The sequence below is a fragment of the Cynara cardunculus genome (genome assembly GCF_001531365.2).
Source record: "Cynara cardunculus var. scolymus isolate 2C chromosome LG 4, CcrdV1, whole genome shotgun sequence".
NCBI classification, from domain to species: domain Eukaryota; kingdom Viridiplantae; phylum Streptophyta; class Magnoliopsida; order Asterales; family Asteraceae; genus Cynara; species Cynara cardunculus.
The window spans coordinates 10,457,455-10,470,565 of record NC_037531.1 but is presented as its reverse complement, the minus strand read 5'-3'; the positions used below and the strand labels follow the sequence as shown (position 1 = coordinate 10,470,565).

Genomic DNA, 13,111 nt, shown 5'->3' with positions numbered 1-13,111 from the left:
CGAGCTCGCTAGACTGCTAGTGGAAACAAAAAAGCATCAAACTTATCCTCTAGTCTATCGGTTATTGAAGTTGGCCTTGGTTTTGCCAGTTGCTACTGCAACAGTCGAAAGATGTTTTTCTGCTATGAAGATTGTGAAGTCAGATTTGCGCAACAAAATCGGTGATGAATTTTTGAATACTGCAATGATATGTACTATAGAAAAAGAAGCACTTCTCGCAGTTTCAAATGATGATGTAATTACGCAATTTCAAAAGATGAAAAGTCGTAGGGCACAGTTGTAAGAGGTAACTTTTTATCATTTTTGTATGAAATTGAAGTTAATTATTATTTTATTTTATAATGTGCCCCCTACAATATATTTTTCTACGTCCGTCACTGATCGGTGCCCTAATTCCATTCAATTTGGGATCGAACCAGAGAGTGATTGAAGATCGAATCAGAGATCGATTGAAGATCGAACAAGATTGGCGATCGAATTTTGTTTACGAGAGAGAGAGAGAGAGAGAGAGAGAGCGTGTACCTGGAGATCGAACCAGAAATGCAGTCGATGAGATGGTAGAGGCGTTCAATGAATTTGGATTAGAGGATTAGAGGATGAATCTGTAGGAAAGGAATTGAAATCCTAGCATGTTGTCGTGGAATGGTGAAATCTGTGCATGAAGGAATTGACCGGAATTGAAAGGATTCCATGATCTTATTCCATTGAACCAAACACTCCATTTGGAATTTGGTCAAAGGATTGAATATTCCAATTCATTTCAATTCCTTTCAATTCCTATGATCCAAACAGCCCCTTAGTTTTTTTGTCTATTTCAAAAAAAAAAAAAATTTAGGGGGTGTTTAGTTCAGATAATGGAATTTGATGGAATTGCAATCCATCAAAGGAATTTTACTTTGAAATAATTGTAATGAAATTTGACCACGCGTTTGGTTGGTAGAAATTGGAATGAAATCTCTCAAAATAATTGGAACAATCGTCTTTATTTGAACTATCTCACCCATCATCTCGTCCACACCCTACCAACCACCATGTCACTACTATCGTCGTCACAGCTATCACCCCGCCCCATCCCTACCCAAACCCTGCCCCCACCACTCCTGCCTGGCCCCTACTCTATAGGTTGGGGACAGGCGGTGTGGGGGTGGTGGGGGTGGGGCCAGAGTGGGGTAGTGAGTGGTAGCTGTGACGATTATAGTGATAGAATGGTGGTTAGTGGTGGGTTGGAGTAGGGTAAGATGGGGCGGGGTAGGTGGCAGAGTGGTAGCTATGACGATGATAGTGGTGTGATAGTGGTCGGGTGGTTGGGGTCTGGAAGTGGGTGGGTATGACGACAACAATAGTGTTATGGTGAGTCGAGGTATGGTGGGGTGCAGGTGAGTGGCGATTGTGAAGACGACAAGATGGTATGGGGTGGCGATATAGGTTAGGGGCGGGGTGAGCGATGGGGCGAGGCGGTTAGGATGGGTGACAAGGTGGTAGCTGTGACGACGAAAATGGTGGAATGGTGGTGAGGTGGCTAGGAATGGGTGGGTATGATGACGACCATAGTGGCATGGTGGTCAGTGGTGGATTGGGGTAGGGTCGGTTGGGGTAAGGTGGGGTGGGGGTGAGTGGCAGTTGTGACGGCGACAATAATGGTGTGGTAGTGAGGGTTAGGTTAGAGGTGTGACAATAAAGGTAGTAGCATGTAGGGATGGTGATTTACCCCGACCCGCTGGGGAACCCGGTTCACCCGACCCAAACGGGGACGGGGATTCCCCGCTAAAACGGGTCCCAGGGTCGGGGCCGGGGATCCCCGGTAGACTCAAACCGGGGACGGGGCCGAGGATGGGAGATGTTACTCAAACCGGGGTCGGGGTCGGGGCCGGGGATCCCCGGTAGAATCAAACTAAAGGATACTATTTATGGGGTTTGACCGGAAATTGAGCGGGGTTTTACCGGGTTTTGACCGGGGATATCTAGAGATTTGACTAGGGACGGGATGATAATCCCCGTACCCGTCAGGGACCGGGGGGTGTTACTACAAACCGGGGCCGGGGATCACAAAACCGAGAAGGGAAGAAATAGAAGAAGGATTATGTGATTCTTAATTGAATTTGTTGATGTTCATCTTCATATCTTCATCTTTTGTGATCATACGACGGGTTTATTTTACAAACTTTCCTTTTATGGTATTAAAATTAGAATTATATGGTTCGTTACGTGGAAGTTTCTGGAACTGAGTTTATGCTAATTTTTAACATGAGTTGGTGTTTTGATATGATTATATCAAGTGATTGGAATAAGAGTGACATATCAAGGAGAGATGTATTTTGGTTATAAGGGTGACATATCAAGGAGATATGTATTTTGGTTATAAGGATGACATGTCAAGGAGAAGTGTATATCAGGATAAAGGTGACATAATCAACATAATGTAAAATCTGGGTTTTTGATCAAATTGTTAACTGTTGTCGCATCCTTATGATGCAATGACACTGAGTTGTCGCATCTGTGTGATGTGATGACTTAAGTTATCGCATTCTATTGATGCAATGAATAGTTGTTATCACATCCTTGTGATGCGAGGAGTATGTTTGTTGCATTCTTGTGATGCGACAAGATGAACTTTTCACATCCTATTGATGTGACAAGTTGGATTTATCGCACCTATATGATGCGATGAGATGGGGTTGTCTCCCATGTGATGCGAGGAATTTATGTTTTCATCTATATGATGCGATGACTTTTATCATAATGTGATAAATGAGTTATTAGGTTATTTGATGCGATAATTGAATAATGTATCATCCTTTTTTATGCGACAATAGAGGTTTGCTTTACTAAAATGTTGTTTATTTGTTATACAAATATGAGTTTATAAATGTGACTTGATAATTATTCACCCTGTAATAGCAAACAAAATGATTTCTCACTAGACCTCAAGGTCTAACTCTCATTTTGGTGTTTGAAAAATGTGTGTTACAGGTTGGGCACAACCAGATGATAAGGGGAAGAGAAAATTATGAAGAGTTTATATTTGTTTACATGGAATTATGGAATGATGTGTTATCTTTTGAATTTGAATACTTGTTATGTGTACAAGTTTTGTGTAGGGATTTTGCGGAAAAATTTGGTAGTTACTTTGTAATGTAGTTTTTTTAGATATTGAGACCAGATGTATAAATTATATTTATTGATATATGAAAATATGTGTTTATATGCAAATGTGATCTTGAGGTGTTACAGGTAGGGCATGACGAACAATAGTAGCATGGTCGTGGTGGATGGTGATGGAATTCAATGCCTTCTATTATGCTAAGGAATGATTAACTCGTTAATTTCTGGAATTCAATGAAATTTGAAGGATTCCATCCATTTCAAAAAATGAACCAAAAAAATGAACTGGAATTTGGTCAAAGAAATTTGTCATTCCAATTCCACCAAATTCCTTTAAATTTTGCGAACCAAAGAGCCTTTAGGGGGTGTTTGGTTCACAAAATGGAATTTGATTGAATTAGAATCCATCAAAGAAATTTGACTTTGAAGGAATTGAAATGAATTTGCTGGAATTTGACCACACGTTTGGTTGATAGGAATTAGAATGAAATCTCTCAAAATAATTGGAACTAGGGGTGCACAAAAAACCGTCAACCCGCAAAACTCATCCAACCCAACCCACTAACAACCCAATTAAACACAACCCGTCTAACCGCCCACCCGCCAAACAGTTAACCCGCCAATTAGGAGGGTTGAAATTGGGCTGGGCCTAGCTCAACCCGCCCAACCCGTCAAACCGCCGTTAATATATAATTTTTATAAAATTGTATTCATATATTTATATATATGTTTATTATGTATATAGGGTTGGGTTCACGTGAAACCAGTCTGTTTTCGTGAGACCCGTGAGACCAACTTTTTACACTTGAAACTTCACAGCGAAAACACTGTGAAGGTAAAAAAATCTGAACCTTCACAGCAAAAACACTGTGAAGGTTACCTTCACAGCATTTTACTGTGAAGCTTCAAGTGTAAAAAAATGGTCTCACGGATCTCACGAAAACAGGTTGGTCTCACATGATCCCAAGTCTATGTGTGTGTGTGTGTATATATATATATATATTAATAATGTATAATCTTTATTGATATTATGTTTGTATTTCATTTTAGCTAAACGTATAGGTTACCAAAAGAGATTCATGATCAAAGAATAATGACAAATAATCTAATTAATAAGAGAAAAGTATTGAAATCTTTTTTGCAGCAACAACAAATTGATATGTCGGAGAATATGAATGATACTAAAGTTATTTTGTTGATGAATCTATCAATCTAAATACCCCGTCATTTGATGTTGTACTTTAGTGGAAATAAAATGTTTAGTTATATCATTTCGCTACAACAACATTAGATCCTGTAGGATGCCTAAAATGTCTAAGCGTCCTAATATGGTTCTTTATAGGACGAAACAAGAAAAATGTTTTATCTAAAAGAGTTACAATATACTTATAGGATGATTTTGGACGTCCTAACAAATTCTATGACGCTTTTAAAATAAAGTATCATATTGATTATTTTATACGATACGACTTGAAAAATGTATATGAACATAGGTGTCCTATAAATAGATGAGTTTTAGGGACACTTCTCAAAATATTTATATAAAATAACTAATACGACATTTTCTTTAAATAACATTCTAAAACACTTGTTGAAACGTCCAAAAAAGTCATGTAAACCTATTGTAACATTTTTAGATATGATGCTTTTTAATATGGTCTATAAACTTAAGTTTTATGAATTATTCCATTCGTCAAATTTATGTAACTACTAACCCGCCTCAACCCGCAAGGGTTGGGTTGGGTTATACTTTTGAATGTGTTGGGTTGGGTTGAGATTTTTCCAAACCGCCATAATTGGGTTGAGTTGTAAAAATGTTATAAACCGCCCAACACGACCCGCGTGCACCCCTAATTGGAACAATTGTTTTTGTTTTGACTATTGCACCCATCGCCCCATCCACACCCTACCAATCACCATGTCACTACTGTCTTTATCACAATTATCACCCCGCCCCAACCCACCCCAACCCGGCCCACCATCCTGCTCCATAGGTGTTGGGGGCAGACAGGGTGGGGCGAGGCGGTGGGAGTGGTTAGGTTAGAGGTGTGATGATAATGGTGGTAGCATGATTGCAGTAGGGATGTGTAGTGAATGACTAGGGGTGGGTGGTGATGACGACAGTAGTGGCATGGTGGTTAGGGTAGGTGGGGTGGGTGCAGCGACAGTAGTGGTGTGGTGGTGGTGGGAGGGTAGGGGAGAGGCATGACGAATAATAGTATTATGATCGTGGTGGGTGGTGATAGAATTCAATTCCTTCCATTATGTCAAGGAATGATGAATTCATTAACACGTGAAATTCAATGAAATTTGAAGAATTCCATCCATTTCAATAAACGAACCAAACAAAAGAATTAGAATTTGGTCAAAAAAATTTATCATTCCAATTCCATCAAATTCCGTGATCCAAACGTCCACTTAGTTTCCTGTCACGCAATTGCCAACTCAACAACCACAAAACCTCCATACAACTTTCAACTTAAATAGCAGTGACTTGCAACAAACCTACTACTTCATTTGTCGTATATAAATATTACGTGCTTAAAAAAAACCCACTTTTTGCTAAATTTAATATGGATATATATGTCAAAAAGAATATAAAGAAACTAATAAAATAACATTTGATACAATAATCAAGAAATGAAAAAAACTTTGTATAGACTAACTCAAAATATTTTGTGACCTATAAAACATCGTACCATTGGTAGTGACTTATAAGAACCTCCACAACCTCTCATTCTTGATGCTCTGAAGTCTTCACTTTCATCGTTATATTTCACAAAAAGACCGTTTTCGCGACTCGGGTGGAAGTGTGATCTTAATCATCTACGAAACTAAATCGCGTTTGTTCATCGGTGCTCAACAAAATATTCTTACAAGTCCAACCTAATTCAACCATCTTCTCTTTTAGCAACTTCACATCTCCTTTTGCATATTGTTTGCATTCATCTGCCAGTTTAAACCAATTGATGATACCCAAATGTGAATCGTCACAACCTTCTAAAATCTCCATTCGTTTCTTCATCCCGTATGGCAACCGCTCACGGATGTAGCACGCCTTCACCATATAACAGATAAATCAAACTTGAGATCGTTGATGCAAAATTGATGAATAACGTACATCGTTCAGACAGTTGTCTAAAAGCATTGTTCTATCTAGGGGTGTTGACAATTCAATCTTTTAACCAGCTACTCGGGCATGAGTAGATCTCAAACACAAAACATAGCTCGTTTAATTTAATGAGTCGAGCTCCATATACCAATGCTCAACTCAGCTCATTCGAAAGCTTAATCAAATGTTTCAATTTGAGTTGAGCCACTACAAGAAGATTGGCTTTATAGGACACCAAATATGTCTAGATGTCCTCATAGACTGCTTTATAGGACAAAACAATTGTGCGTCCTACATAAATTTTTGCAATAAGTTGATAGGACGCGTTTGGACGCACTAACAATTTTTTACGACATTATTGAAATAAAACGTCCTATTAATCTTTTTATATTACATTATTTGAAAAAGTGTAAAAACAAGAGTTAGACATTCTCAAAACTTTCCTACAAAAAAGCTAACAAGACACGTTATTTCAAAACTAACTTTAAAAACTTGTTATGATACCCAAATAGATCCTGTTGTAACACTTTTACATATGTCGAGCCATTCGAGTGTTCACTTATCGAGATCGAGCCGATAAATGAGTTAATCGATCTCGAGTTTGAGCCCATAAACGACCTTAAAAAGCTTGAATTTTAGGTATGACTTATAACTCAGATTTGTTAATCGAGAATTGAGCTCGAGCTCAAACATTAAAAAACCGAGCTTGAGTACAATACGGATAAAGTTATTTGAGCACGAGTCGAGCTTGAACATCCTGCTACACGACTTGACTCGGCAGGTTAACGACCCTAGTTCTATCTGGCAATAATTAGAAACGATGGGAAATTTAAAGAAAAATTCGAACCTGTAAGAGACCCGTGATGATATCTGCAGTACTTGCTCCTTCACGTAAACAAAGAAGAATACCCTGCGAATTGGTAATCATAATAAGATCTTGATGTTGTAATAAACCAAAAGGGCGAAAAAGAATTTTTACGTACTTCATGTCTTTGAAAGCCATGGAAGCCGATTTCCGTGCATACAAAGTAAAAATCGTCTTTACTTAAAGATTGCATCGCCATCATTGATAGCTTTGGTATTTGGCCTTTGGGATTCAAGCAACCAATCCTTATGAGCCATTTTTGTTTACCTGAAATAATCGAACCACTTAAATCCTAAATCAGCTAAACGTTATAGTTTTAAACGTAGAAAAACCATCATCTAACCTTTCCTTGAAAAGAAATTGATTCCTTCCCTTTTACTTACTTCTGCGGGTGAAGGAACATATCCCAGCTGAATCCATGTGTCTATAATCATCTCTAGCCTATCCTAAACATTAAACTCAGAAAAAGTGAGGTAATTGACATGGCATGTAGTAGACACTACAACAAAATCTATTTTATAGGACGTCAAATATGTCTAGATGTCCTAACAGACTGCTTTATGGTAGAAAACAATTATGCGTCAGATGTAAAAGTGTTACAATAAGTTGATATGACACCTTTGAGCGTCCAAACAAGATTTTCAAAACAGTTGTTTTTGTAAGACACCTAATAGGATGTTTTATTTCAAAGTGTCCAGAAAAACTTGTGAGGGCGCCAAAAAGTATCTTATCAACTAATTGTGATACTTTTACATAGGATCCATAATTGTTTGGTCCTATAAACTTAAGTCCTGTAATACAGTCTATTAGGACATTTAGACATATGTGGCTTCCTATAAAGCCAATTTGTGTGTAGTGAGAGATGAACAAAAGAGCGGGTAGGTTGGACCAGACCAGACTAGACCAGATTTCGTAGGACTGTCATGCCCATCTCTAGGCTGTAGAAGTTAGTAGCAGAAATTTAGTCTAACCTTTGTTAACGTTTGCAAATGCACGTGTTTCAGACTCTGATATATACCATACAGATCGATGGCTGTGAAAATTGGGTATATGACAAAGGGTAAACCTGCTTGCAATCTTTTGCATAATCAGAGTTAGGTGATGTGAAAATGTGATCAAATCAAAATCTTATAAATCCTTCATTAGAAAAGACGAACCTTTGGTTGTTCTTTAACATAATATTTAAGGTTGCAGCCAGCATAAGACCAAGGTTGTCGAAGCAGACTGTTTGAATCTAAAACAAGAAAAATATTGATCGCGTAGAAGATTATATAAACCGTAAGAAAGAGGAAAAACCCGAGTGAAACATGAACCAACCTGTGCCTTGGCAGAAACTTCACCGAGGTTATCTGCTACTGCAAAACTTCGATGCACAGCAGTCTGCCAGTCAGAAAGCAAGATAAAATAAAATTCCATGGGAGTACGAAATACATGCTAAATGCAAAAAAATTGAATAGTTGACTGAGACAATCATAGAATAGTAGGAATGTTTGAGTCCCACGTCGGCTAGAGTTGGACCATTTCTCCTAAATATGTATTGAAGTCCCCTTCTCTCCTCAAGGGCTCTTTTGGAGAGTAAACTAATGAGGTTCCACATATTCTCACAGGTATCAAGGCCATGTAGGGACTCGACACTTTGGGATAATTTGTGCCCGTCTAGCGTCTAGTCCCCCACTCTGGGACAATATGTGCTCATCTAGCGCCATTGGAGGGGGCGTGTCAGCGTCCCATACCAGTTAGACTTAGACCATTTCTTCAAAATATATGTTTGAACCTTCCTTCTCTCCTCAAGGGCACTTTTGGACAGTGATCTAATAGGGTTCTACAACCAGCCAACGAAAACTTTAAACAGCGCATAACTTTCAATTAGGGAGGAGTTAAGGAACCTACTACCAGCCCACGACTAGGTCTTGACGGGCCGCACGCCTAGGCATAGCTACCGGGCCCAAATTTCATCGTATGAGGCTGCAATATCGATTTCCCCTAAATTTAGAGATTTTTGCATTTTCATGTACTTCGATTTTCTAATGCAAATTGCATGAAATAGAGGATTTCCTTTAATCAACAATTTCTTAGGTAAATAACTTCAGCATTTTAGGCATAATTTTGAGTTTTTGGTTGTACCCGACATGGCAACGTCCTATATAAAAGGACCCTTTGTATGCCTAGAAGAGTGTTCTAGTTATATTATTTTTCCCATAAAGTAGCGTGTTTATCCTTGTTGGGGCATATTCTTATCTGTTTAAGTTCAAGAAAATAAGCAGTTCCATCAAACATGGATTAGAAAAGAATCTACTCTCTATGCATAATTACATTACAGGGATGGATCTTATTTATAATCATATGCTTAGGAATGAAACTATATAAATATACATTCAGAAAGTCGGAAGATTTAAACTTACACCAGTTGCTAGGTAACAAGCAAGGCTGATCTGTTTAGCGATGTTGGCAATTGATGCAAGAAACAAAAAGTATTGCGGGAAAGCAGGAGTCATCAACTCAAGTCCAATGCTCAAACTGAAAACAACAGATGTCGAGAACCTAACTCTCTTCAATCAAGGTAAAAGAACGTTGATTTAATACAATTAATATCACCTTTCAAGTCAAACATATACCAAACAAAATCTTGATTGATGGTTATGGATCAGCAAATACCTTCAGGTTTGTATCAAAAGCAGACGCCAGGCTAGCTGTGTAGATGCACCTACTTAACCGTCCAAGTCCGTCCTTCAAAACCCAACTCAGAGCTGCTGCGGATGGAAGTGAGCGAGCATATCCAATTCCAATTGCCCTGAACATTGCCTAAAATCCCCATGAAAGGACATAATTGTCAATTCCATGCCAACCAGCAAAACTGATCGAATAATACACAGAGTTAAAAATTAAAAGCAAAGAAAAGCACATTCATTACAGCAATAAAAGAGCATCTCCAACAGATTCTTTATAATTTCTCAAATACAGAACCAACAGTCAAAATCTCCAAAAAGAATTACATTTAACTCCAACAGATTCTCTCTTTTAGAGATTTCAATATTTAATATATTATTAAAATATTCTATAAATTTATCATCCTAATACACTTTTAAAAAGAATTTATATAAAATAATAATAATTCAACCTCATTGGTAAAAATGAATAAAAAATTAATTTCTCTCTTCACACATTAAGTTTTAGAGAATTCTCTAAACTTGGAATTTTCTCTATTTTAGAGAACAATATAGAGAATTTGCTGGAGATGCTCAAAATAGATCCACCAAAAGAGTCATTGCCCCAGCGGTATCTAGGTTCCTCTCTCGTCTCTTCTATTCCAGTCTACTATTTTGCATCTTCTCTTCACAACAACATTATCTTCCAACATAGATTGCTCATCTCTTCTATTCGTCTTCAAAATACATATCACGTTATGTATACATTCATACATTTATGTATATTGTAATTATTACATGAACTACTATTTATGGACCGCTATACCATCGCGATAACCGCTATATCAAATCTGGAAACTGCCCGCTATTTCAGAATTTGACCATTGTAACAGCATAGATAGTAAATTATACTATTATTTACTATATATGCTTTCCTTCCAGACGAATTGGTTTGAGCATATATAAAAATTAAAATTAGGTGAATTGGTTTATCTTTAAACTAAAAGAACAAGAAAATGAGATATATTTAATAAAACCATCAACCAATGTTATCATTATAGCATGATTGCAAGTACTAGCCGTAACAAAACAATCAATGTGCAGGGGAACAACTGTCAAGCAAGAAAGTGGGGGGTTTCGTCAAAACGGATTGGGGAATCGGGGGAACCATCGTAAGTGACTAGGGGGAACTAAGGACATAAGCGTAATTCTTTTACTAAAATTACTTGAAAATTTGAACTTTGAGTGTGGCCTTCCCCCCATACCCAACAATGCAAGTCCACCACTGCCGGTAAATCCTATCCTCCTGGGAGGTCAAGGGTTCAAACCTCACCAAAGGTCAGAAGTGTGCATGAGTATATTATATACTATAATATATATATATATATACACACACATAAACAAATTCGTTGTCATATCTACAAAAACAATCTGCCTAAAAACAAGATTGAACAAAGATGGAAACTGTGTCATAAAGATCTATCCAAAAGCATATAAGCACATGGCGAAACATATTGAATGGCAGGCCGAGATATTTATGGAACAGGAAACATAACAAATGCGTTGGAAATTTTGCCAACTTCAAAAGTGTGTAACTTTTGATTCAGGAGCACATACAAAGCCACGACCAGCTCATGGAAAGTCTCGACAAGCTAAACAGTTCAAATTCTTTTAATTGGTTTTCAATATAAATCGTGTGAAATCAAGGATTTCCATCAATCACGCGCTATCTTGGATTAACAATTTCAATATTTTAGGCACATTTTTTAATCTTTAACATTTGGCCAAACTGGCCAAAACTAGCAGCACTATGCCTACAAAATTATTCGAAAATGCTTATTGTCCTCTCTATAGCATGTGTTTATCTATGATTTGTTACAATGTATCTAGTGTGCTTCCATCCTACATCATATGCATATGCATCCACAACTATGGCATTTTTATTCATAAATACATAAAAGGCTCATAAGAATCCATTCAAAACATATAGATTTCGGCATCAAGTTCCTAAATTTGCAAAGAAACATTCTCTTCCATATAACTGGAGAGTATTATACCTGTGTAGCAAGAACTTGAAGAGCAGAACTGAAGACTCTGTGCAAGAACTTCCATTTCACATATTCCAAATAATTTTCATTAATTTCTCTGGGAAGCAAGAAATTTCTGACACCCAAACTGCAACTTCTGAACAGCCTTCGACACCCATCTCTTAAATCATCAAAATTATCATAATAAATTGGCTTCCCGTCAACAGAAACCAATTTTATAGCATTACCATCCCAAAAGTATTGAGAAACACCATCAGACTGTCGAATAACAACCGGAAGTAGCGTAGGTGATGTGGGTTCAAGTTCTTTTCTCAATTTCTCCTCTTCAAATTCGAAGTGGATTGAAGTCGTCAACGAATTTGGCAGTTCCGAGATTCTTCTAATACAGAGGTTTTGCTTAAATGGTAGAAAGGTTTGAACTTTGTTTCGCCGTTCCCATTGCGAGCCCAAATTGAAAGCAGACTTTGAAGTCGAAATATGTAAGGCAGATTGCATGAGAGTGAAGAAAGAATTCAGACTGCACTTGATGAACTGTGTAATATTTGTGCGCTAGGGCCTCCAGGGCTACATGATGGCTCAAGAACATCAAATCAATGATTGATTATATATGCATCATAACTTAAACAGACGAGTTGATTTGAAACAGAACCTGAATTCTTAATTGTAGATTTTATTTCTAGTTGGAACTAAATAGTTGTCTTGTAATAACCAAAACAGAGACCCAAACAGGAATTGAACCACCTAAAGCTTATCTTTAGTATCTAAAAACTTGGAAAAAGTATATGATGTTTCTACCTATCGTGCTCCAGTTAAGAACCCATCAAATTAAATGTATGTACCTAAACAAACATTTGAATGATTTCTGAAGTTGCAATCAATGCAAGGAATAAATCGCACAAAAAATGGAAAAAAATTGCAAAGAAAGGACTACAAAGCCATGTACATGATACCCAATGATGAGCAGAAGGGAAAGTCTACCTGTCGAGGAAGAAGGCGGCGAGGAAGAGGGGTCGATTTTAGGGAACGGCACGGCATCCAACGGAGGAGGAGTTACAGACGGCGGAGGAGGTAGCAGCGGCGGAGGAGGGAGCGGCGGCGGAGGCGGCAGACAGAGGGAGCAGCGAGCAGCGGCAAGGGGGTTTATTTGGGGGAGCGATTCTGAAATTTCTGCATGCCAACGTGGAAGAAGAAGGTTCAACCGGTTCATTAGGGCCCACCACAATACCACATTGATATTTATTACAATAAGAGTAAATTACATGTTTGTCCCTGGGTTTATATGTTATAAAAAGGGTGTTCAAAAACCCGACGACTCCGATCAATCCAAGGTGAAATAATT

General features: G+C 37.9%; 1 protein-coding gene across 2 annotated transcripts; it reads right to left on the bottom strand.

The window, feature by feature from the left end:
* Positions 1–5,740: 5,740 nt before the first annotated feature.
* On the bottom strand, positions 5,741–12,836 carry LOC112510769 (protein root UVB sensitive 4). Of its 2 annotated transcripts, XM_025116112.1 has the most exons (11): positions 12,751–12,836; positions 11,782–12,336; positions 9,735–9,881; positions 9,482–9,628; positions 8,397–8,459; positions 8,237–8,313; positions 8,051–8,156; positions 7,423–7,525; positions 7,198–7,346; positions 7,062–7,124; positions 5,741–6,160 (listed from the first exon to the last, which is right to left on the bottom strand). In XM_025116112.1, the coding sequence occupies exons 2-11, from the start codon at positions 12,265–12,267 to the stop codon at positions 5,921–5,923; spliced, it is 1,581 nt and encodes a 526-aa protein (XP_024971880.1). In that variant the 5' UTR covers positions 12,268–12,336; positions 12,751–12,836; the 3' UTR covers positions 5,741–5,920. The 2 variants fall into 2 exon arrangements, with proteins under 2 accessions (XP_024971880.1, XP_024971881.1); XM_025116113.1 differs by lacking the exon at positions 12,751–12,836 and having other exon boundaries at positions 11,782–12,718.
* Between the last annotated feature and the right edge of the window lie 275 nt (positions 12,837–13,111).

Coding starts and splice junctions, on each gene's coding strand:
- LOC112510769 (XM_025116112.1), bottom strand. CDS start 12,267: ATGCAATCTGCCTTACATATTTCGACTTCAAAGTCTGCTTTCAATTTG. Junction 9,882..11,781: donor TTCAAGTTCTTGCTACACAG/GTATAATACTCT, acceptor TGGGGATTTTAG/GCAATGTTCAGGGCAATTGG. Junction 7,347..7,422: donor CAATTTCTTTTCAAGGAAAG/GTTAGATGATGG, acceptor CGATTATTTCAG/GTAAACAAAAATGGCTCATA.